This window comes from Macadamia integrifolia, unplaced genomic scaffold, assembly GCF_013358625.1.
Source record: "Macadamia integrifolia cultivar HAES 741 unplaced genomic scaffold, SCU_Mint_v3 scaffold289, whole genome shotgun sequence".
NCBI lineage: Eukaryota > Viridiplantae > Streptophyta > Magnoliopsida > Proteales > Proteaceae > Macadamia > Macadamia integrifolia.
The window spans coordinates 255513-281429 of NW_024869034.1; the positions used below are offsets into that span (position 1 = coordinate 255513).

Here is a 25917-nt window from a genome sequence, read left to right on the forward strand (position 1 = left end):
GAGGAGGAGAGAGAGAGAGAGAGAGAGAGGCGGCGACTTACCTGGTTCCGACTCCTCCTTCGCCGACTCATTCTCTGGTTCGATAGATCAGAGTCCTCTCTGCTGGTTCCGTCTCCAAGAAGGAGATCCCTAGCCTTCTGTCGGTAATCCCAAACCCCACCCCAAATATTTTTCCCTTCATCTCTTTAATTTGTTAGATTTCCCCACTTTGCCCCTTGTTTCTCTTTAATTCTTTTATCCCTCCAATTTTTTCCTTATATACAATTAGGCCCCTGCCCATGTGATACACCCCTTTATGGTTTAAATTGAATTTCAAGTAATTAAAATTCTGCCCTTCCAAAAAAAAAAAGTTATTTACTATTCTGCCATTATTCTTAGAGTGTTATTTTGTTAATCATCACCATGGTAGCCAATAGTGAAGTTGTTCAACAGCTGAACTCTTATAAAGGAGAAACTGATATAAAAATTGATGCTCTCACTACCGTGGTCACGTCCCTTAAGACAATGGTGGAATCCATGCAAGTTTCTATGGGATCCATGCAAGTTTCTATTGATCGTTTGGTGGCAACAGATAAAGGAAAGAGTCCCATTCAATCTGGGGATTCTTCCAAAACCACTCCACAGGATCCATCAGTATCACTACCACCACCGCCACCACATCATACACCACCACCACCACCTCCACCACCATATGGAACTGGTAGACATGATGATGAAGCAGAATGAGCAGCAAAATTGAATGTCCTTAATTTTTATGGAGACAACAATCCAGAACTGTACCTTGACTGGATTCGCAACTTAGATACATTCTTCAGATGGTACGGGTTGACTGAGGCTCGAAAGATCCTATTCGCAGAGGTCAAACTGAAAGGCACGGCCCGAGTCTGGTGGATCAAGCAACAACATAACCAAACCCGAGGCATTGGTTTAGTCACTACATGGGCTGAAATGCATGAAGTCATGAAACGGAGATTCTTGCCTTCTAATTACAAGCAACGCATGCATCTCAGGTTTGCACAGTTGAAACAGGAGAATTTAACTGTTGAAGAATATGTTGCGAGGTTTTATCATTTGGCAACTCGTTCTGATTTTGAGTGGGATGAAGAAGTATTGGTGGCACAATTTTGCAATGGTTTGCACCCTCAACTTAGTGCTGCCCTTGCATCTAGTCAACTGCCTACCATGGAAAACGCCGTGCAAGTAGCGTATCAGGTTGAGGAAAGTCTGAAACGTCCATACAATCGGAGAAATTTTGCAGATTCTTTTCCTCGATGTACTAGTTCCATTCTGCAATAGCTTCCTACCCAAGAAAGGTCATATAGCAAACCACAGGCTAGTGCTATATCTATGGCCTCTTCACGACCTAGTCGGCCGTATTCTCCACCTCGACATGTTTCTGAAATTTCATCTTCACGGCCTACTCGTCCATACTCACTCCCTCGGCGTTGTTCAAATAAACCTTCTGATTCTTCAAAATTTACAGTTCGGTGCTACTCATGCTATGGATTTGGATATATCAGCGCTCAATGTCCCAGATGTTTGGTTTCTTTTATTGATAAAAATTCTCCTATACCATATATTCCTGAAGAGCAACTTGGTTCTGACATAGTTGATTTAAGAGAAGAGCGTGCGCCAAGTGAAGTTAATGAATCTCTCAGTGATGAAGACCAACATCATTTTTATGTCATTCATCATGTGTTGACCACTCAGAAAGCCATTGATAATGAAGATTGGCACCGCAGTAGTTTTTTTCAGACCCGTGTGAAGTGCAATGACCAGTTGTTAACCTTGGTCATTGATGGAGTTAATTGCACTAATGTTGTCTCTGAATACGTTGTTCATAAGCTGGGATTGAAGACAGAGCCACATCCAAATCCCTACAAGGTTGCTTGGGTGAACAACACTAATCTCAAAATCACAGCTAAATGTTTGGTCACATATTCTATTGGTGGACTCAAGGATACAGTCCAATGTGACGTCCTCCCTCTGAAAGTGTGCCATATCCTTCTTGGTCAACCTTGGTTGTTTTATAAGAAAATACAGCATTGTGGCTATTACAATACCCATGCTTTCAAGCATACCAACAAGACTATGAAGTTTCATCCTGCCAAAGATCTCCCTGAAATTAAGCTCAAGAAGATGGTGGGATCGTTCGTTCAGTATTCCTTCAGACGGTCTCCTCGGTCCTTTTCCTAACTCAATGGAGTCGAGTTCTTTTCAGAGGAGGAGAGTTGATGCAGATACGGCTGCCCTTACCTGGTTGGACAAGCATGACCGGCTTTGGAAGCTAAGGGCCAAGAAGAACTGGTCCAGCCCAGGGTTTTGGTCTAACAAGGGTTGGAAATAAAATTAGTAGTTATTTAGTATTTTATTTCATGCCTTTTATTTTTCAGATTTGAATGTAGGAGTTAGAATCTATTTCCTTGCATTGGTTTCCTTTTTATGGTTGTTTCCTAGTTTAGGCTAGTTTCCATTTCAGTTAAGCTTCTAATTCTATGTCTTTACTTTCCCATATATATTGACTATAACCGATGGACAAACCAAAGTGATTTGATTATTAAATGCAGATGTTAAGTTTGTGCACTAGTGAAGTGTGTGATTTCCCTTCTTCCCCCTCTCTATTCTGATTTCCCCATCCCTTCTTCCCTAGGGCCCCCATCACATGACCTGGTTCCGGTTTTGTCCCAAACCCACTTCTACGTTTACACATTCCCAAATCCTCCCCCCCCCCTCCCCCTCCCCCTTTACATCTGAAATTGTGAAATCGAAAGGGAAGGAGGTACTGATCAGCGGTAGCACCTTCTTCTCCGGAAGCAGTTGCACGTTCTGATTGGCTGCTGCACCTTCTTCTCCGGTGGTTCCAGATTTGCAGGTTTGAGTCTCTCTCTCTCTCTCTCTCTCTCTCTCCCTCCCTCTGAGCCACCAGAAGGAAAGAAAACAACAGCGGGAGAATTTCCAATTCAATCTACTAAACCCAATAAGGGGACTTTAATTACAACGAAGAAAACTACAAAAGAGCAGAAAGGGATCTAATAATCTAATCTAACAGAGCCAAGAGAAAGGTTGAAATTTGTACCTGACTCCTTGTCTGAGGGAGAGAGGGGCAGAGGCAAGGGGCATTGGGCAACACCTGTGCTGTGAAGGAAGGGAATTGGAAGAAGAAAGAGAGGCAGAGAGCAGAGGGGAAGTGCTAAGATGTTATTGGAGCCATGAAAGATGGGAATTTAAAAGAGAAACTCTAATGGGAATTATATAGGGTCATCAAATCTGAGCTGGGAAAAATCTCACACCTGCCTACCAGATCTTGTAGTTCGTAAATAAGTTACTGAAAGGGAAACAAATTGACAGAAGGAAAAAATAGAGAGAGAGAGAGAGAATCGAACCTGCTGTAGGAGTGACCACCGGTGACAGAAGCTGCACCGGACACCTCACCGTCAATGATCGATCGCAGGCGAACAGGAACAGACTTAGGTCTCCTTCTTCCCCTTTCAATTTCAGCTCTAAAGGGGTAAAGAGGATCGGGGGGTGAGTAAACGTAGAAGTGGGTTTAGGTCAAAACCGGAACTGGGTCATGATTTTGCAAAACCATTCTCTCTCCTCATCCTCACCGTCCATATGGCCTAGGAGAGGTGTCCAGTGCTGCAGGTAGCACTACACCACACTGCACGATCTAAGAATTGTAGAGGATCTGGATCCGCACAGATATAGCCCAACTTTTCGTATTAGTCTGGGCTTGGGCTTTATATCGCAAAAGGTTTTCTACTTTATACAGACTAGGTAATGTAAGCTGGTACACACACCTATTGTTGCAGAGTAGATAATGCAACCTGATATACATGCCTATTTTTGCCACATGGAATGTGTGATGTGGTTTTTTTTTTTTTAATATTGGATATCCAGATTATGACCCTTGATTGATAGGGAATCACTTCACCATGGGCGAAGAGAAACATTTTCCTAAACCTGTTTCGTTACTCTTTTTTCTTTGCTCTGTTATTTTTCTGTAAACTATTTTCTGTACTAAGAGAAGAATGTTTTACTGATCCTGTATTCTCTTATCCTATGAGGACCAAATAAAGGCTCTCTCATGCCCTGTTTCTTTTGTTCAATGATTTTCTTCAATTTTTATTTTTTCTAATAAGACAACTTTTAGAAGGGGGGGGGGGAATCAATCCTCCACATGGCAGGAGAATATCGACCCACCCAACCTCAGCTACATGTAGCACCCACAAGACCTTCCTTCATCTACAAGTCCCTTTAGCTAGAACATGAAGGTTGATTGTGGAACCTGCATCCTAAAACCGAATATGCCCAACTGACTCCAATAAAAACGCGAAAATGAATAAAATATATTTCTTTCCTGCACTTGAAGAGAATTGCAAGGGGTACAAGTTTGTCATTAATTAATCAAGAAACCTGAATATATAGTAACATAGTAGCCCTTGCACAAAATTAAGAAAAAATATATAAATGGATGAAAGCCAAGTTGATTTCTTGCGGACTCTTCTTCCTCAGGCATGATACAATCAATGGCCCTTTGGAGAATAATTTCTGAACCTGCTGAAGGATTTGATGCAGATGCACACCCATGGACCGATCCAAACCCATCTGGGTAACAAAAAGGAGATGAACCGGATCATATTTTAGTTTTGATTCTAGAAGGATCTTTTATGTTTTTATTTCTATTTTCAGGCAAACTTTATAGTTGGTAGCTTAAGTAGGAGAAAGCTATTAGGATTTAGTTTCCAACAAATTTGAGTTTCCAAATTTTACAGTAGGTTTCCTTTTAATGATTTCTTTTCTATTTACATACTTCACACATGAGCTTCCTAGACTTCCTGATGGAAAATTTTCTTGGACCGGCCCAAGCCCGTTGGGGAACCCAAACCGAGAAATGGATCCAAAGTTTGGGTCTTTAGTCTAGTAAGATATAGTTTATTTATTTATTTGAATTTATTATTTGGATTTATCTTTTACTCAATAGTGGCAGAGTTTGATTCCATTATAGTTTCAGAATGGGTTAGATATAGTTAGATTTTACTTTTATTTCAGCATTCAACTACAATTAGGAAAATTTCAATTTCGTTTCATAAATATGCTTGTAATCGAACTCAGTTGCAGAGTTTAGCGATGAATAAAGTTCACAGTTTACCTTACAGATCGCGAATTGCATGTGACCAGGTTGGTCGACGACTCCTTTCACCATCCTTACCTCTATTTCCCCTGCTTCTCCTTCTTTGCCCTTCTTCTTTCTTCCCCTTTCCTTCCTCCCTGTTTATCTTTCTTTTATTCATTCTCTGTTCTTTCCAACACTAAACAAGTTCAACATTAGAGTTAATCGAAGTCCTTTGTGTCCTGTTAGTTTGGCCTCAAATTCTGGGGATCAATTCCTTTCCTACAGGCAATCCTAACCCTACACTGTTGTCCCTAACAATTCAGCCAGTTGTGAGAATCGATTCCTCAACCAGATCTGAATCTGAGATATGGCCTGGTCTCCTTTCTGAGGTTCTTTTCAATTCTTCTGCTTGCTGTTTCGAACCATCCTTATGTGGGTTATAGAGATCTGCGGGATAGAAGTTTGTCCTAAGATCTCAGGTCGATTGAGCAAATAGTTATTAAGGCGTCATCAAGGTGCTGCTAAGGCGCCGCCAAGGTGTTAAGGTGGTATAGGTAGGCTAAGGCAGTCATGCGCTTTATGGGTTTCACGTAAGGCGACGCCTTACAACCAAGGCAGACACCTTCTATGTTTTTGTTTGTTTGTTATTTTCTTTTTTCTTTTTTTAATTTATTACTATAGATTCCATGTCTTTTGTTTGTGATTGGCAAGTCTATGGGAATCTTGTACACTTGAGAACTATGGGATCAAGTCTATATAAAGTCAAAAACCACATTTTGTGGTTGAACAAATCACAAATCGCAAAATGCTTTTGCCTATTTTCATCTTTGTTTGGGAGAACTAGGGCATCGGTGTTCCTTCCTCCATCGATTTCAGCTCTGGCGACTCTCCTCCAGTGATTCTTTCTCCGACAAGTCTACCTTAGGCCATTCCCGCTCCGGCAAGGTACTCTTCTTCTTTTTTCCAGTTCTCTATTACTGAACAGAGATCTCTTTCTCATGTGTTTTTTCTTATTCTTTCTTTCTATTCCTCTTCCCTCAATCCCTTCTTCTTCTTCCCATTCCAGCAAGACTTCCCTTCTCTTCTTTCAATCTTCTTTGTCTTTCTTGGTTTTCTTTCCCATTCTAGAGATGCTGACCTTCTAGAGATACTGACCTTAGTTGCAGCCCTAATTAGACTGGCAATAGTAAAAATATAGTAGATGACCTTAGGCATTCATTTTGGCACTATAGAGGTAAGTAAAATAAATACTTAAATATTTTAACAGTCTTTTTTATCTTTACATTTATAATGTTGTTTCATAGTTATATTATATGCTATGATAAATATGAACTTAGTTAATTATTCACTTTATTGATTTGTTTTTTTGATGAATATCCTGCATTGGTATGAATCTTTAACCTTTATTTAGCATATAAGTAGAATTATATAATTCTTAATATGCTATTTGTGCCAAATAAAATGGTTACATAAAAATAAAAATAAAAAAACACAAACGCTTTATTCAATAAGGCAACGCCTTATGCACGCCCTATCGCCAAAGCGCTTTGGAAGACCCTCAAACGCCTCGGTCGCCTTCTCGCCTTAATAACTATGTTGGGCATATGAGTTCTTTCAAATGCAAGCTAAGGAACTCACTGTTGGTTGCTTGTTATCGAGAGTTTGAAGACAACATTTCGTGGTTTCCCTAATCCTCTTTTGTTTATTAAATTCCATAACTATCCCTCTCTCCTACATTAATTCTGATTTGTCCCACTGCCTATGTTCTATTCCAAGTCAACCCTTAACCTTTAAATAATAATCATCTTCATATCCCTTACCTATTTTACCATCAATCTAACCTTTAAGATTCTTGTTATTTATTGTTTCGCAATTCCTTTCATAAACTTGGAGTTATTTACGGAATTACCATCATTTATCAACTTTTCCTATTATACACTTGGTGGGTCCATAAGCGAACACAATAAGGTTTTTCGAACCAGGTTCCGCATCACTTCCACACGGGCACTTACCCTAAGCTGGATGGAAACTCGAGATATGGTGAACATGATGCTTGCTCACATCTGCATGGATGGACTATATAACTAGACAATAGTAGTATTAAGAGCTTCCTGTTGGTAAGGCTGGGCATACAAACTGTGGTGAGATTACAATGAATGTATGAAGTGATGCTGGTTATCAAAGAGGACCAGCCAAGTGGTGTTTCATACAGGTGAGGATAAACTGGACCAGTGAGTAGGCTATCAGGTTGGTGGTGAAAATTTTTTCAAGGGACATCGCTGTACCAGAATCATCTATCTCTTCTACGTAAGATAAGAAATAAAGGAAAAATAAGTAAGAACATTCTTACATGGGTATTGGCAAAAAAAAACAAATTCAAAGAGGCATTTTCCAACTTGCATTGCTACATACAACCCGATGTGCTTCTAGGTCTAGGCAACTCTATTGGGAATCAACAGGCCACCCTCCCGGGATGAGTAAATGCAATAGAATAATATAGATTTTATTCATTTAGTGTAAGCTTAGTGATTCGTTCGTGACTACAGAATAATATTTATATTGACTAAACAACTAAGAAAATGAAATTCATAATATAATGAAGCATTGTTACCCTGACAAGAGGGTCTCCATCAACTTGTTGTCAAGGTTGTCGAAGCAGTAGTTGATGGCTAGGTGATGACCACAACTACGCAATAAAAGTATGATGTACGGCATAAATCATTACAACTGAAGAAAGGAATACTTGTCAGTGTACTAAAGTTTCTCTTTGAAAAAAAAAAACGACTGAAGACTAATGATTTTGTTCCGGTGGCTGAATGCCTATCATCAAAAATAGATAATCTCAACAGAATAACAAAGTCAAAAGATCAAATGGTAAAAAAAAAAAAAAAAAAGTCAAAAGATCAACTACTCTTACCAAGTGCTCAACTTAAATCAACAACTAATTACACCTGAGTGACCAGCTTGGTGGTAGCACCCAGCTTATGCACAGGACATGTAAGTATCATCCAGCCGACACCATGATAACATTGCTTATGGTCTGGATGAATGCACAAAGATGTGTTGCAGCACAACACTTGGTGCTTTTTTTTGCAGCACATTATACCTCCCCAATTTAAATTGTGTATATTTTTAGTATTTTTAGGCATAGAATTCTCCAAAGAATGAACATGTAAATAACCCACACGAAGGTAAGATAATTGGCAACACCAAAATCCATATTTGAGACCATAAAAATGTGCTAGACAACAATCACCTACAGGTTAAGAAAATATCCTTGAATCTGCATCTGAGAAAATAGCAGCATCCTAATCATACAAAATTCAAAGCTTTTAAATGATCCTTGAATAATAATGGGGAAGAATTGCAACCAGGATGAGGTGCCTCTGATAATGAAACACAAGCCCTTCTTTTAGCCATGTGGAGGATGGTCTGGACAATCTATATCACCAATCAGATAGGAGACCCTCTGGATTATCAATGTCACATGCTTCAGTGCCCCTGTTCATATCAGTTACAATGCCCTGTCGTCTATCAGATTTAAGGGTGGCAATAGTCGGGTCTGGCTTAGGCAAGGCCTACCATAGGGTATAAGGGCCATGTGCCTGGCTTGGCCTGAAACTCAAGGCCAACTGCCTAAATTACAGGCCCTGCCCAGCCCTGAAATGAGCGAAATGAGTGAAATTTTGGCGAAACAGTGCTGATTCTGATTTTCACCTACTGTTTAGTCTTGGACATTTCGAAATTACTAAAATTTCGGTGAATTTTTACCTATGGTTGTATGTGTATGATATATATTTCAAAGATTCTTTGACGCAAGTGAAGCTTAGCTTAGTTGGGTTCCAAATGAACCTCAATAGGAATAACAATCTTTCTCCGCAAAGATCAGAGCTGAGAAATTAGACATCAAAGAAAAGTTACCTTCTTAATTCAAATTCTAGGTTCTTTTATCGCTTCCACATCCCTACAAAACAATAGTGCATTAGGGCTACAAAAGGCACTAGGATCACCCTATGTCAGCACAGTCTGTTGTCTCCATAGAAATTTTATTTAAGCAACTTCAAATATATATATATATATGATAAGTTCTAAATTCTAACATAAGAGACATAAAAAGCACCGATTCCTTAATATTTTTTAACTTGAAGAAAATTTCATTACATATATTTTTCCTTAAATATTATTTATAGTTTGTGATCCCCCGCTACTTCATTACTATTATTATTTCACAATAAATTCAGAATAAATCCATCAGATACAATCATTCCATCTGAAACCAATATGGCACTGAGTTTAAAAAAATTGTAGTTATGTAGTTCCTATACAACAAACCCTCCATATCTTTCCCATTTTCTTCAAAAAATAAAAGGTACAAAACAGAACTATGTTGTAGTGAAATTAAGGGTTGAAGACTAAATGTTTGTCCAGGAAGATTACAAAAACTATGAAGCTGGTTCACAAAATTGTTAGATTACAGTTCACTGTTCAAACCTGAATGCCCCTTTTCCTTTGTCTAGGCAGGATGAATTGCAGATACCATCAACAGCTGGCTTAACTTAGTGCACCGTGGTCTAACTCTCTGTCATTTAATGGGCTTCAGTACTGTAGGTTTCAATCTGATAAATAAAATGCAAGAAAACAACATAAGTCAACAAACTGATAACTACAAAAATGCTAGAACTATTATTAAAAGAAAAAAAATATATATATATATATATATTGCTTACATCTTCTGCCATTCATGAAAGTTGCATCCTTTGAACTAATGGTTTTTATAAGATCATTAGAAACCACTTTGTCTAGAGTAAACCCATTCTCCATCATCTGGTCCCACACCTGACAAGCCATTGAAAGCTTTTCCTCCTGTATAAGCCCTGAGATAATCACTTTATAGGTCACCTCATCAGGATGAGGCCCATAAGCACGCATGTCCTCATAAAGATGCATGGCTTCACTAGCCCTAGAAGCCTTGCAAAGTCCATTTATAAGGGCATTGTATGAAACTACGTCAGGGACAATTCCTTTCTCAACCATATTGAAGAAGACGCTTCGAGCCATCTCGATTCTACCAGTCCTGCACAGATGATCAACCATTGTTGTATATACAACACGATCAGGAATCAATCCCATCCCGACCATTTGGTCAAAAAGATCCTCCGCAAATTCAGAACGATCTTCTCTAAAAGAAGCATTTATGAGAATTGTGAAAGTCACGACATCTGGGACAATCCCTTTTTGCCCCATTTCCTCAAATAACCTGTATGCCCTTTTGGCGTGGCCGGCTTGGCAGAGTGATCTAATGAGAGTGTTGTATGACACAACATCACAAAATCCCTTTGTTTCCATCTCTGTTACCATCAAATGGTATGCTTTTTCTTGTCGGTTAGCCTTACAGAGGCCCTTCAAAAGCTGATTGTAACTGTAGCTATCAGGTCTTAAGCGACTCCTCTTCATCTTTTCCATCAATCCCTCTGCTTCCTCAATCATACGCCTATTACAACAATAATTCAACAGTATGTTATATGTAATCAAATCTGGTCTGCAGCCATTCCTTATCATGAATGACTTGATTATTTGGGCTTTATCAATCCGACCAGCTCGACAAAATCCATTAATAAGAGCATTGTAAATTGAAGTACTCAACTCAACTTGACCCTTGATCATTCCCACCATAAGCTCATAAGCCAAATCAACTTTCCCACAATTACACAAACCAAAAACCAAAGCCCCACAAGCTGTAGCATCCGGGCTAAATCCCTTTCTAATCAATTCACGCCAAATCTCCACTGCTGTTTCAAGGAGTCCAAATTTGCACAAACCATTAATAACTGTGGTGTAGGAAACAAGATCAGGATCTCTTCCTTTCTGACTCATCATCTGCAGTACTTCAAGGGCAACATCTAATCTATTTTCCTGGCACAAGAGATTAATATATATATTATAAGCCCAAATGTCAGGGACATACCTGAGCTTATCCATGTCATCTAGAAGTCTGCTAATGAGACCCAGATGCTTCACCTTGCAGAGCCCAGAGATGAACCTTGAATATGTAAATACGCATAAAGAAAATCCTTGCAGCATCAATCTACTGTAGTAATGCTCAGCCAAATCAAAGCGAGATTCCCGAACTAATACTCCAACAAATCTATCATAATCTATACTGAACACCCTGCAATCAGAATCAAGCATCTCATCGAAAGTTTGGATAGCAAGGTCAGTTAACCCAGATCTAACGTAACCTGATATAAGAATACGATATATAGACCGATGTACTGGAAAGCCTGCATCCTTCATTCTCTGCCAAAACTGTGATAAGAGATCATAGTTGCAATCACGAAGAAGTGCAAAAATCATGGATCTACTTGTAAAGCGGTCATGTTTAAAGCCCAATTTGGATTCAGCCCAGTTGTAAAAACAGAAACCCATTTCAGCCGAGAGACTCCCCAAGACGTGATTGACAATGTAGGTGTTCAACTCCACATTCAGACCCTGAATCTCCGTCTCTACCGATTCAGACCACTGTTTGCTCTGAATAAGGATCTTACAAATATTAAAAGCTGGGACCAGGAAAGGAGGCGTTTTGCTTGTTTCCAACAAGTAGGGGATCAAGTTCTCCTTTTCTTTCTCCTGCAGCTCTGATGAAGTTCTCGTTTCCATACTTGACTTTGAATTCATCTTGGAAACTGAATTCATTTCTGGTGGGTTTACACTATCAGTGGAGCTACTGAAAAACCTGAGCTTGGTTATTGATATATGAGTTGAAAAAGAAAAGTAACACTCCGTTACTGCAGAGGTTGAGTGTCTGTAAACCCTTACAAGCATAATATCGCAGAGGCTGAAGCATTTTGAAGTAACCCATTTCATCTGACTAAGTAACCATGTGGTCTTATCTTCTGAGTAATTCCGTCGAACAAGTGATCTGCACGCTCTATGGCATCCTTCAAACTGCCTCGCAGGCTAACTACTGTCATGCCAATGCTCCCCAATTCCGGTCTTTGTGCACTACTCACCTCCCGCATTCCCAACTATTGGGCACATGCCAGCGACCACCAATATTTTGTCAGCAACCACAATCTGTTCCGAAGAAAAACCAAGTCAACTGAAGCTTTCTTCTCATTCTGACCTGAAACCAGAAGACATCAAACACCAAATTAAATCTTCAGAAAAGAAAGGTACAATGAGACAAAGAGCCAAAGAAAATCCATAATAAATCACTACTATTTTAGATGAAGAATTAGGAAATGTGGGGAATGAGAAGACGAAATTCAATAACTTGCACATTATTTCAATTTGGAAGTTTCAAATTCAAACTTGATCATACTTTCTCACCTCCGCTAAACATACCAACTATGGTGAATGAGCTTCTATCTAAGCAATATTTTACTACAAGAAGAGCAATCCCATGCTCTACATTGCTCTTCACCACCCATTAAAGATGGACACCAAGATCAAAGCAAACCAATGCAATGTTTTCGAACTGAAACTCGCTCCCTCTATATGTATATACCCATTGCCAGCGAGGGAGAGTCGAGAGATGAGGTACGTGATGCCCTAGAAAAGGCCCAATTTCTCGCCCCTTTTGGTTGCAAGGTGAAAGACAATTTTACCCCTCCAAGAACCATGCGCTATAATGGCTTATGCGACCAGATTTGATAAGGGTGAAACAGGGTCGGGTTGGGTAACTTGGGTTGGGTTGGCCAGATTTCTTAAAATCATAATGCAATCCTATGTCCTCAAAATTCAACCGAAGCCCAACCTACCCTACCCTACCCTACCCTACCCTACCCTGTTGGGTTCATGTTCAAGCCCAACTCTGTCGAGTTCATACCAACCCAACCCGGCCCTAATTGACCCTATCAAGGGGCGGGTTGGGTCAGGCTTGGCTAGGTTGGGTTGACTTTGGCTTCTAGAATGTTTTGATTAATCTTGATTGACCTATTTTTACCATTCATATCTTATACATAAAAAGCTATAGAAAAATGAAATACCAATAGGAGTCCTAAATTCTAATATAAAAATTCGGAGTTAAATTTCGGGTCGAGCTGAGGCTTCAACCTGAGCCCAACCCAACCCTGACGCAGGATTGGGGTTTTTCAACCCTAACCCGCCCTCAGGTCCAAGAAACTTGACCCATGCCCTGTTTGGGCTTAGGGCGGGTTCAAGTTGTCAAGGCCAAAATTTCACCCCTACTCTATAGGGTCTCTTTGCCTGAAAAAATTATCTTCCTCGTGAATTTTTAGGCGAACTAATGATGCACGTTAATGTCCAGAGTACTCTTGATACGCCCGTCAATAGAAGGGTTCTCAGTCTCCTACTCTCCCCTAGTTTAGGATTCCATATGTGATCTAACCTATTTGGGAATTAACAATGTTCTTAGTTTTAACTTGGTGACAGTGGGTTTTGGATCTTTGGCTCTATTGTTGATTGGCCTACTTCATTGATTCAATGTCAAATCTTCAAGGAATCGGTAAGTTTTGGACCTATTAGTTGTGAGAGCTTACTTTTCTGTGGAGGGCATGGGACTTGATACATATGAAACAAATCACCCAACTGGATGTTGACATGTGGCATCGATTACTCACCTTATTTAAAAAGAAATCAAAAGTATCTGTGCAAAGCAAGCAACCTCGGATCTCGACCTGAGGAAGAGCCAACCTTCCTTCGATGGCAGAGTTATAGTAGGATTCTATCCCACCCAAGGAGAAAAGGCAAAACTATTCCTCAAAGGACAAAGGATATCCCACACAAAAGGAGGAGACTCATGAGACACGATCCTCTAACCACCCCAAGCTTATCAAAATAGGAGGACATTTCCTAGTAGGACTCTAGGGGATTTGATCCTATAAAGAAGATGGTTGGGACCAAGCAGAGGTAAGATCACTATCTCACTTACTATTGTCCTCCTACTACTGTTGCTCGGGTTTCTGATTTGGGCGTCGAAGGACTAATCTCGAAGTTAGCTCTGAGCCTCTTTCCTTCTGTGTCATTGTAGGGAAAACGTCCTACCAACGAAGGATTCTCAGCAGCAATAGATTGGCAGCAAAGGCCAAAAAAAAAAATAGACATCCCTTCAGTTTTCACCTGTCTGCAAGGTGGTTTCTTCATCGACATGGGGGAGAACCTCCCAACCTGAATCACTGTGGTCAGAAGTAATAGGCAGCTCTCGAGATTGGTCGGCTTCGTCCCCAGCAGTGCCCTCTTCATCCTCGGCCATGACCTGTCAGTGCAGGGGTTGTGTCATCTCCTATATCATCTTGGAAGATGATACCACTCCCCTCAAAATATATATCGAGGAGGTGTAGCCAGTCCCAAACCTCGGTGGCCCTACAACATATCCAGGGATGACCTTTTCACCAACCTCTTTCTTAAACTTGTCCCAACACTTGTATTTCTATATGGCCCTCCCCTTAACGTCCCAAAGCTTCTCAACCACCTTTGCCTTCAGCTCCTGAAACTTCTGTTTGTGCTCTCGGCTAGCCTGTTCTAGATCGGCCTCTTGATGCTCACTTTCTTAAGAAGAAGGGTGTGCTCATTGTTAAGTGCAGACATCTCGTACTCGAATCTCTCGAGTTCCCTGGACAACTCCTTGGTGCGTAGGGTGAGCTGAGTGACGTGGTTATTGGCCTATAAGGTAAAACTACAATTAGTTACACTTAGAATAAAAAGGAAAGGAAAGAAGAAGAGGTAAGGAAGCAGTGATTACCCCCGCCATGAAGATGCAGGTGCTGATTACAATGGTCGAAGTACCCTAGTCTCGAACATTGGCCACCTCCCTTGGAAGCCAACCCTTCTTAACAAGCTCACGGGCCACTTGCCCTATAGCATAAGACTCATCCTCTTTAATGGACCAACCAGGGTTAAAGCCAACCTTTGTCTTACTCCTGACCCCAACAGGACTCTGAAGTCAAGTCTCAATATCAAGGGGATCCTCCGAAGGAAAAGAGGCATCGCAGCCGGGGATGGCCAATGCTTGGATGGTTGTCAAGGTGTGGTCGATCGCCTTTATCTTCTTCTTCTTCTTCTCCCTCAGAGGGTCAGTGTTGGGTGGCTTTCCTCTTCTCTTGCTTCCTCTCCCATTGCCACTTGAGTTGTTCATCATTTTCCTGAGCCTGTCTAAGGGCAACGATAGCCTTGTAGTCAGCCCTAGAGGGTTGCACATAGGAAAATTGAAAAGATAATTAGTTACAGAAGAAGGAAACTATGCAAAGTGAGGACTCAAGGAACCTAAGACTCAGCTAGACTAAGCCCAAACCTAAATAAGACAACATCAGACTTGAGACTTTCGGATTGAACTGGGGGATACTACAATTTATAATTAGCCAACTCCGTCGACTCCGCATCTGTCCCAAAGAGGGTTGGGGCAAAGTTCAGTGTAGAAAGTCCCAAACTATGCTAAAAGGAAACCCCTCTAGCAACCTCACGAAAAAGAACTTGAACTTCCAACTGTGGATCGAGGTGGGGCATCCACTCAGCAGCTTCACTTCTGTGCAAGGGCTTAAGTAATACTAGCTCGAATCTCCCTAACTAGAATGGAGAAGGAAGCAGCTGACGAACATAGGAAAAGACGATTTAGATGTAGCTGGATGCTTAAGGCATTGTGAGTGGTGGCAATGACACGATGAACTTTCGATTTGCTCTATTTGGCCAAAGATGGACTTAATAAGGCTAACGCCGAGTAGACCTGACTGAAGGGCCTAACCTTTTTGGGAGTTCAAGTCAAGGCTGAGAAGACCTGATCGAAGGGCCTACCCTCGATTGGGGGCTCAAGCCAAGGCTGACAGAGCTGACCGAAGGGCTTACCCTTGGTTGAGGGCTCAAGCTAAGGCCGAGCAAGTCTGTCTGAAGGGCCTACCCTCAATTAGGAACTCAGTCCAAGTCCAAGAAAACCTGATTGAAGGGCCTATAATGAGCACATTTATGTGTGAAATATTAGGTAGCAAAGCATGCATTTTTATATATTTAGAATGCAGCTACCTTGGGTTTTAATCTATTTTTGTAAGTTTTGGCCTTAGGGACTATGGGGTACCATATCTCCAATTTTACACATAAAGAGGTCCTGTTTCTTTTTATGGTTACAAAATGGATGAAATTTTGAGCAAGATGGACATGTTGCATTAAAATTACACATTCGTTTTGACACCCGTACACGCGATTATTCTTTTCGGGCCATAAAAAGAATCATGGACCAGAACTGAACCGAGATGTAGGTCAACCCTTCTGCAGTCGTCCCAGGGGAATATTCCAAATGCATTCATCCAAAAAAAATATTCCAGATTCCAACAAGATGGAGGGACCCACATGGGGCTTTGAACACTCTCTCTCCTCCACTTAAGGCGATTTTCTCCTTTTTTGGAGATTTTGTGAAGATTTTCTCTCCTATTTTCCACCTACCTAAAGATAAGGGCATGGACAAAATTTTCAATAAAATATTGTCCAAATCAAATCAAATCAAGACAAGAAAATTGTCCAAGAGGGTTTGTGCGCAAGTTTGAAGACAGAGAGAAAGAAAAAAGAAAGAAAAAAGGAAACAAAAAGAAAAATCGTGGGAGACCTTTTCTCCCCTACTTTCTTTCCTATTTTCTCTCTTCTCTCTCCTCCACCCCACAAACAATACAAGAGCGGCCCATACTTGGGCATTCTTCCCTTTTCTCCCCTATTTTCTCTCATTTTTCTCTTCTCTCCTCCCTCCACCTCATCACCCAAATCGTTGGATTCTCTCCTCTATCTCCATTCTCTCTTTTTTTCTCCTCTTTCCTATTTCCACCTCATCACACGATCCTAGAGGATCCCTTTGGACCGTCCTCTCCTCTCTCCTCTCCCCTACTTCCTATTTTATCTATCTCTTTCCCAATCCCCCAAACCATGGTACTCTCTCTCTCTCTTATCCCCTATATAAGAGGATCGATCAAGCCCTAGGAGGGCGTCCCTCTCTTCCTCTCTTCTTCTAGGTTTTTAGTTGTGCTCTTTTTTTCTCTTTAGTTCTTTGTTGTAGTTTCTTATGCAAGCACTTTTGTAATCTTTTTTTTTTATATATATTAATGCAAATATTTGTTTATGCTATTCAAGTTTTTATTATTTATGCAATTGAAGTTGTAATAATTTTAATTTCTAGTTCTAAGCTTAGTTCTAGGTGATAAGAACAAGCTGTGGAGCATCTCTTTTAAGTTTAGTTTTTCTCCTCTAGATTAATTTTCTCCATGCCTAGCAATTTCAGATTTGGTTTATTCTAGATTTGGTTTTTAGGGCTGGTAATTTCTCAAATCGATCAAGTTTTCAGTTCAAAGATTGAAGTTCAAATAAGTAGGCTTCGACATAAGACTTCTCACCCCTCTCTCATTCCCTTTTCTTACTACCCATTCATTCTTAATTTAGGCTTTTATTTTCAATTTTTACTTTGATGCTTTCACTTTCCCCTAAGGTCCTTAGCTAGATGCATGTGTTGGCTTTGTCCCTCTCTAGCCATAGAACCATCCTTTTACTTTCGTTATTTATATTGCATCCCTTTTCCTAAAGCCAAGTAGAGAGCCCTTATAAGAGTAACTCTTTGGTCAAGTAGGAATACTCATATTATTTATAGTGCATCCCTCGGGCTAAGTAGAGAAACCTACTTTTATACCTCTCTCTGGCTTTGTCCCCTTTATTTGTACTTTTTTTTTTTACTTTTCAGCACTTTTTATTTCAACACTTTTACTTTCAGTTATTTGCTTTTTAATTGCGTGATTTGAGTATTTAAATTCCTAGATGATGAATGGTTAGGGTTAGATGTGAATGGTTAGGTCATTCAATTTTTATTGCAATTTCAATTCTGACATTCGTAGATGTGTTAGTTATGATGTTTTTAGATGCAATGTGTTAGGATGATAGTTAGAAGTAGATCACCATAATCAATTGTTGCACTTTTGCATTACTAAAAGAACCTAAAAATAAAGTGGCTACTCCCCTTGTGTTCGACCCGTTAGCTACACTGATCCGTACGCTTGCGGTTACTTTTAAAATTCATAAATGTTTTTGGCGCCATTGTCGGGGAGAGTTCCATGTTATTTTTCGCTTTCTTTTGATAAATCAGAGTGCTTTATTTTCTTTTTCTTTCATCATTTATTAAATTTTTGAGAAGAACAACTTGCAATAATAGTTTATCGGTGGAGGTCACCAAGCTTCATAATATGGTAAAGACAGGTTCTACCCTGTAGCAATACCTCAGGAATTGAGCAACCCCGGATCCCTACCGGTAACCTCCCAAAAAGCCAAAAAAATAAAAAATAAATAAATAATTTTCATTCATTTGTTTTTGTCTTATTCTAGTTATGGGTAGTTTTCTATTGCATGAGTGCTAGGTGGGTACGTAATACTGAGAATCGGTTAGAAAGAAGAGATCTAAAAAGTAGTGACCCTATATGTATACTCTCTTTAGTATCTTTCAATATGGGAGACCAAGAGCAAAACCCTCCACCTAAATCTCTGAAAGATAGGTTCTATCCTGCTAGAGCAACCCAACCTTCATACATAGTTCTATCACAAGCCCAGGGCAATAATTTTGAGCTCAAATCTCAGTACACCACTATGTTGCCCCACTTCCATAGGTTGACCTCTGAGGATGCGTACCTCTTCCTAAGGGAATTTGAAGAGGTATGTGTTCTAATTTAGATCCAACAACTTTTTGATGATGCTGTTAAGCTTAGGTTCATCACTTTTGTATTGAAAGACCAAGCTAAGAAGTAGTTGTTTGGGTTACCCATAAATTCCATAACCAAATGGGAACAGTTCACAATTGCCTTCCTCAAGAAGTTTTCCCAACTCGCAAGACCAATAAGCTTAGAAGTGATCCTTTAGTTTGGGCAAAAGCCTAGTGAGTCCTTTTCCAAACTTATGGAGCGATTCAAGGATCTACTCTAAGAATGCCCTCACCATGGCCCAGACTCATGGCATTTATGTCAAATAATTTATGATGGTATTGATTACCCAACTAAAAAAAAATGATAGAGTCTATGTGCCCTGGGGGGTTCACATCCTTTATAGATAAAGAAAAGGCATGAGAATTCTTATTTGACTTAGCTAACAAAACCCATGAGTGAGAATCAACACAAGAAAGTGAAACAACTATAGGAGGGAAAGGATATTTTGTGGATGAGATAGCAGCCAAGGGAGCTCACTTGGATAGCCTAATCAAAAGGATTTAGGCTATTGTTCCTAGATAGCCATTATCAGTCAATATGGTTAAGATATGCAATTGGTGCTAGTCCCCTAGACATGTTATAGAAGAATGCCCCAACACCTCTGGGGGCACTTCCAATGATAGTGTTAATGCCCTATATCAGAATAATCCATATAGTAACACTTACAATCCAAAATAGAGAAATCACCTAAATTTCTCCTAGAACCAAGGCAACCAAGCAAGGCCTTCCAGTTTCCATAATCAAGGTCAACTTGGACCCTAAAGGCCTCCTTTTACTCAACAACCTTTTATCCCAAATACTTTTTCTAGGCCAAATGTAGGACCTCAGGCTAGTTTTCCTAGGCCTCCTCTCCTATCATCTTATCACTAATCCCCTGTGTTTACCAACACTAGAGAGGCAAGTAGATTGAGTGACTTGAAAAAAATATGACCCTCCTCATGACAAACCATCAAAATCTTACGAGAAAACTCTCCCAAGTTGTCTCAATTCTGCATAAGAGGGAGAAAGGAACATTGTCCAGTCAACCAGAGCCTAACCCTATGCATCAACCAATTAGTTCACAAGCACCCACTAATGCATCATTGAATGTCGTACAAGGTCAGACCCAACAAGAGCCCTCCAACCAATGTCATGTTGTTTATGCCCTTAGGAGTGGTAGAGAGTACCAACAGAGTGTTACTAAATCTTCTACATCTATCACTCTTATTAACTCTCCTTCTGTTGAGGACACAAGTGTGCCTCTTATTCCAGGTTTGTCTAATGAACCTAAAGCAACTAAAGATGATTTGATTGAGGAAACCAAACATGATTCTTCTAAAAAATAGCAAAATCCTAACAGTCCTTATGTTCCTCCTGTCCCCTTTCCTAATCAATTGGTAAAAAAAAAAAAAAAAAGACTGCTTCAATGGAAAAAATTTTAGAACTCTTCAAAAAGGTAGAAGTGAACATCCCTCTTTTGGTTGCCATATCCCAAATCCCCACCTATGCAAAAGTCCTGAAATATTTGTGTACACACAAATGTATCACTAGTGTGCCTATAATTATTCAGCCTATAGCAGCCAAGTATAAGGATCCAGGGAGCCCTACCATAGCTTGTGTCATAGGCAACACCTACATTGAGCATGCCTTACTTGACCTTGGCATAAGTGTGAATCTTTTGCCTTACCATGTGTATAAGCAACTAGGATTGGGAGAATTGAAAGCCACTGGAACTACTCTTCAGTTGGCAGATAGATCTGTTAAGATTCCTAAAGAAATGGTTGAGGATGTCTTACTTAAGGTAGGAGAATTTTTATTCCCTGTTGATTTCATTATTTTAGACACCCAACCAGTTGCCAACATTCGGGACCAGATCCCAATCATTCTTGGTAGACCGTTCTTTGCCACCAATAATGCCATAATCAATTATAGGAACAGTACCATGAAACTTTCTTTTGGCAACACTTCTGTGGATTTTAATGTCTTTAGGTTAGGTAAGCAACCAAATCCCCAAGAGAAGGAAGTTCATATACTCCAAGAAATTCCAGATTCCACTAAGACTTATTTTGATATTGATTTTGATTATGAATTTCAAGAGTGTATAGAGCAATTGGTGAATTTGATGAGGGAATTATGTCTGAGGTTTGGAGTCTCCAACCACCTGTAGAGCCCATTGGGCCCTTCTCTACCTTAATGCCTAAGCCTTCCATTGTTGAACCCCTTAAGCTTGAGTTGAAGGAGTTGCCCTCCAATCTTAAGTATGCTTTCTTAGGTAAGGATCATAATCTTCGTGTCATCATTGCTTTTGATTTGACTTCAAGTCAGGAGGAGGAGTTGATTGAGCTTCTAAAGGAAAATAAGGAATATGGATGGACCATGGTTGATATCAAAGGAATTGGCTCTTCTACTATTCAACATCATATTCACCTTATTGAGGGGTCCAAACCTTCAACGGAACCCCATAGAAGAGCGAACCCAGTGATGAAGGAAGCCATTCAAAAAGAAATACTTAAATGGATGGATTATGGGATCATTTATCCCATTTTTGACATGGGCAAGCATTGTTGCAATAGACCATTTAAGGCCCTTATGAAGCAATATGGGATCACCCATAAGCTGGCTATACCATATCATCCTCAAACTAGTGTATAGGTTAAGGTATCCAATAGGAAAATTAAGCAAATTTTGGAAAAGACTGTCGACCCTAATCGTAAGGATTGGTCTCTAAGATTGTGGACGTCTTATGATCTCACAGAACTGTGTTCAAGATTGATCTTGGACAATCTCCTTCCTGCCTTATGTATGGGAAGGCATGTCATATTCCAGTTGAGTTAGAGCATAGAGCCTTTTAGGCTATAAAGAATTTGAATTGTGACCTGCCTACCACTGGTACTTATAACGGACTCCAACTAGTTGAGTTGGAGGAGCTTCGCAATGATGTCTATGACAATGCTAGAATTTATAAGGCAAAAACCAAGGCTTTTCATGATAGACAAATCCTTAGGAAGTCTTTCACACCTAGTGATAAGGTTTTGCTTTACAATTCTAGGTTGCATATTTTTCCAGGGAAGTTGAGATCCCGTTAGGATGGTCCTTATGTTGTGCAAACTGTTTTTTCTCATAGTGCTGTTGAGGTGTTAAACCCTAGGATAGGTGTAATTTTCAAGGTCAATGGTCAATGGTTGAAGCCCTTCATTGAGTTGTCATCTTTTGATCTGGAAGTGTTCATGGATCTCCATGAACCTCTTTACGTAAATGACTAACTTTTACCTACGTATTAACCCCTTGCAATGTCTTCGCTTTTAATTCTTTCCATGTATTGAAGACATTGCATGACTTTAAGTGTGGGGGAGGGAAATCAGTTTCTCATTTTGTTTTTGCTTTTTCCCTTTGTTTTAGTTTGTTTTTATTTTTGTTTTTGAGCTTGCTAAGGATGAAGTCCTACTTTGGTTTTTAGCTAATGATCATACCATTCGGTTGCTTGATGTATGAAAGTAATAATTTTAATTAAGGTACCCACCTTGAATGCATAAAAATCCGGTTGAGAATAAAAGAAACAAGCCTATGTCTTAATGTGGGAGCCTCTTTTGAAAAATAAGAGACCTTTGTTTTACGGTGTTGGGCCATATGTAAGTCTGTGGGGTCCTTGTACTCTTGATTTAGAGTTGAGACTTTCTTTTTAGATTGACATAAGTTGACAAATACATAGTTTTAAATGAAGTGTGGAAAGTGATATAAAATTTGATTTCCTTCGAACTAGACCGGGCATTGCGCCTCAGGAAGTATGGTGTCTTGATCAAAACTCTTAGAGAGAAAATTTTTAAAAGAACTCTGGCATCACTGTCTATGTGGGCATATGCAAAAAGCGAAGCTACGTAGTAACTTGGGTGTCTGGTGTTTGCTCCACCACATCATTCAGGGCAACAGTAGTGGAGTAGGATAGAGTTTATTATAAGAAAAAAAAAGAGAAAGAAAACCACACAGCAGGAAAATATGTGCAAATGCCATCAATGCCTTGGTAACATGTTTGGTAAAAAACACTCCAACGCCTTAGTCCATGGTTCCCTATTACTTCACAAGTGGTCTTGCCTTAAGATAAGGATGTTATAAAGAGACAAGATGAGTTTCAAATTAAGAAATATGCTTGTGCCTGAAATTGATATGGGGTAATAAAAATTCCAGTGTGGAGGTTCCTAGATCAAGTGTAAGAGAAATTATCTTTGCTCCAGATCGGTATGACCCTTGCCTTTAGCCAAGGTTGGGATTTCATTTATTTTTTTATTTTTTGTGTATATTTACTGCAAACACCCATGAGACACAACTCATCTTCTAGGGGTGACCTAGTGGTTTAAAGGCTTGTTGCACATGTTAAGTGCAACTGCAATTCCTACGTAAATGAGTTAGGTTTTTTTGTTATTTACTTTTTATTCCTTTTCTTGTTGTTTTGCTCGAGGACTAGCAAAGTCTAAGTGTGGGTGAATTCTGATGAACACATTTATGTGTGAAATCTTAGGCAGTAAAGCATGCATTTTTACATATTTAGAATGGAGCCACATTGGGTTTTACTCTCTTTTTGTAGGTTTTGTATTTTTAAGGACTTAGGGACTATTGGGAGCTATATCTCCAATTTTACACATAAAGCGGTCCTGTTTCTTTTCATAACTGAGAAGGGGATAAAATTTTGAGCAAGATGGACGTGTTGCATTAAAAGTACACATTCGTTTTGATACCCGTACACGTGATTAATCTTTTAGGGCCAGAAAAAGAATAATAGACTAGAACTGAACCGAGATGCAGGCTAGCCCTTTTGCAGTTGTCATAGGGGAATATTCCATATGCCAACAAGATGGAGGGACCCACATGGGGCGTTGAACACTCTCTCCTCCACTTTAGGCGATTTTTTCCTTTTTTGGAGATTTTTTGAAGATTTTCTCTCTCCTATTTTCCACCTACTTAAAGATAAGGGCATGGACGGAATTTCCAATAAAATATTGTCCAAATCAAATCAAAGCAAGACAAGAAAATCGTCTAAGAGGGTTTGTATGCGAGTTTGAAGAGAGAGAAAAAAAAAAGAAAAATTGTGGGAGACCTTTTCTCCCCTACTTTCTTTCCTATTTTCTCTCTTCTCTCTCCTCCACCTCACAAAAAATCCAAGAGGGGCCCACACTTGGGTATTCTTCCCTTTTCTCCCCTATTTTCTCTCATTTTTCTCTTCTCTTCTCCCTCCACCTCATCACCCAAATTGTTGGATTCTCTCATCTATCTCCATTCTCTCTTTTTTTTCTGCTCTTTCCTATTTCCACCTCATCACACGATCCTAGAGGATCCCTTTGGACCGTCCTCTCCTCTCTCCTCTCCCCTACTTCCTATTTTATCTCTCTCTTCCCCAATCCCCCAAACCATGGCACTCTCTCTCTCTCCGATCCCCTATATAAGAGGATCGACTAAGCCCTAGGAGGGCATCCCTCTCTTCCTCTCTTCTTCTAGGTTTTTAGTTGTGCTCTTTTTTTCTCTTTAGTTCTTTGTCTTAGTTTTTTATGCAAGCACCTTTGCAATCTTTTTTTTTATTTTTTATTTTTTATTTTTTTTTTATTAATGCAAGTCTTTGTTTATGCTATTCAAGTTTTTATTATTTATGCAATTGAAGTTGTAATAATTTTAATTTCTAGTTCTAGGCTTAGTTCTAGGTGACAAGAACAAGCTGTGGAGCATCTCTTTCATTTTCACCCCCATCTCATTCCCTCTTTTTACTACCCATTCATTCTTAATTTAGGCTTTTATTTTCAGTTTTTACTTTGATGCTTTCCCTTTCCCCCAAGGTCCTTGGCTAGATGCATGTGTTGGCTTTGCCCTTCTCTAGCCATGGAACCATCCTTTTACTTTCGTTATTTATATTGCATCCCTTTATCTAAAGCCAAGGAGAGCATCACTTGTAAAAGTAACTCTCTGGTCAAGTAGGGAAGCTCATTTTATTTGTAGTGCATCCCTCAGGCTAAGTAGAGAAACCTACTTGTGTGCTTCTCTCTGGCTTTGTCCCCTTTATTTGCACTTTTCTTTACTTTTCAACACTTTTTATTTCAACACTTTTACTTTCAGTTATTTACTTTTTAATTGCGTGGTTTGAGTATTTAAATTCCTAGATGACGAATGGTTAGGGTTAGATGTGAATGGTTAGGTCGTTCAATTTTTATTGCAATTTCAATTCCAATTTCCCTAGATGTGTTTGTTAGGACACTTTTAGATGCATTTGTGTTAGGATAGTAGTTAGAAGTAGATCACCATAATCAATCGTTACACTTTTGCATTACTAAAAGAAGCTAAAAATAAAGTGGATGTTCTCCTTGTATTCGACCCGTTAGCTACACTAATCCATACGCTTGCGGTTACTTTTAAAATTCTAACAACCTACCCTCTGTTGGGGCTTCAAGCCAAGGTCGAGCAGACTTGACTGAAGGGCCTACCCTGAGTTGGGAGGACAAGTAGGTCAAACCGAAGGGCTTAGGCTAAGGCTGAGCACACTTAATCAAAGGGCCTACCCTCGGTTAGAACTCAGGCTAGGGCCAAGCAGACCTAAATGAAGGATCTGACCTTAGGTGGAGCTTAAACCTAAGGGGCCTACCTTTGGTTGGGAGATCAGGCCAAGGTCGAGCAAACTTGTCTAAAGGGCCTACCCTTGGTCGGAGGCTTAGGCCAAGGCCGAGCAGACATGACCAAAGGGCCTACCCTCGGTTGGGAGCTTAGGCCAAGGCCGAGCAGACTTGATTGAAGGGACTACCCTTAGTTGGAGGCCAGGCCAAGACCAACCAGACTTGACCGAAGGGCATACCCTCAGTTGGGGGCTCAGGCCAAGGTAGAGCAAGTCTAATTAAAGGGCCTACCCTTGGTTGGGGGCTCAGGCCAAGGCCGAGCAGACCCGATCGAAGGGCCTCTCCTTGGTTAGGAGCTCAAGACAAGGCCGAGCATACCTAATTGAAGGGTCAACCCTCAATTGGGAGCTCAGGTCAAGGCTGAGTAGACCTGACCGAAGGGTCTACCCATGGTTAGAAGCTCAGGCCAAGGCCGAGTAGACTTGATCGAAGGGCTTACCCTCGGCTGGGGATGAGGCCAAGGCTGAGAAGACCTGACCGAAGGGCCTACCCTTATTTAGGA

The 25917-nt window shown here is 40.1% G+C and overlaps 1 protein-coding gene and 1 non-coding gene across 13 annotated transcripts in view; both read right to left on the reverse strand.

The window, feature by feature from the left end:
- The window catches only part of LOC122067399 (pentatricopeptide repeat-containing protein At1g13040, mitochondrial), a 17194-nt gene extending 4559 nt beyond the window's left edge, over nucleotides 1-12635 (reverse strand). For 4 of the 12 annotated variants that reach the window (XR_006136693.1, XR_006136687.1, XR_006136689.1 and 1 more), the window contains exons 1-4: nucleotides 12446-12635; nucleotides 9844-12239; nucleotides 9608-9732; nucleotides 9038-9080 (exon numbers count right to left, since the gene is read on the reverse strand). Coding sequence is in view for 1 of the 12 variants with exons in the window: in XM_042631234.1 (XP_042487168.1) it covers nucleotides 9728-9732; nucleotides 9844-11980 (2142 nt within the window). In the remaining 11 variants the exon portion in view is untranslated. Of the gene's footprint in view, nucleotides 1-7727; nucleotides 7844-9037; nucleotides 9081-9226; nucleotides 9733-9843; nucleotides 12240-12445 lie in introns of those variants that run through there. The other 8 variants (XR_006136697.1, XR_006136696.1, XR_006136692.1 and 5 more) reach the window with 4 other exon arrangements.
- A 6289-nt stretch (nucleotides 12636-18924) lies between these two features.
- On the reverse strand, nucleotides 18925-19029 carry LOC122067407. The gene has a single exon (XR_006136703.1). It is a non-coding gene; the product is annotated as a small nucleolar RNA R71 (small nucleolar RNA).
- Between the last annotated feature and the right edge of the window lie 6888 nt (nucleotides 19030-25917).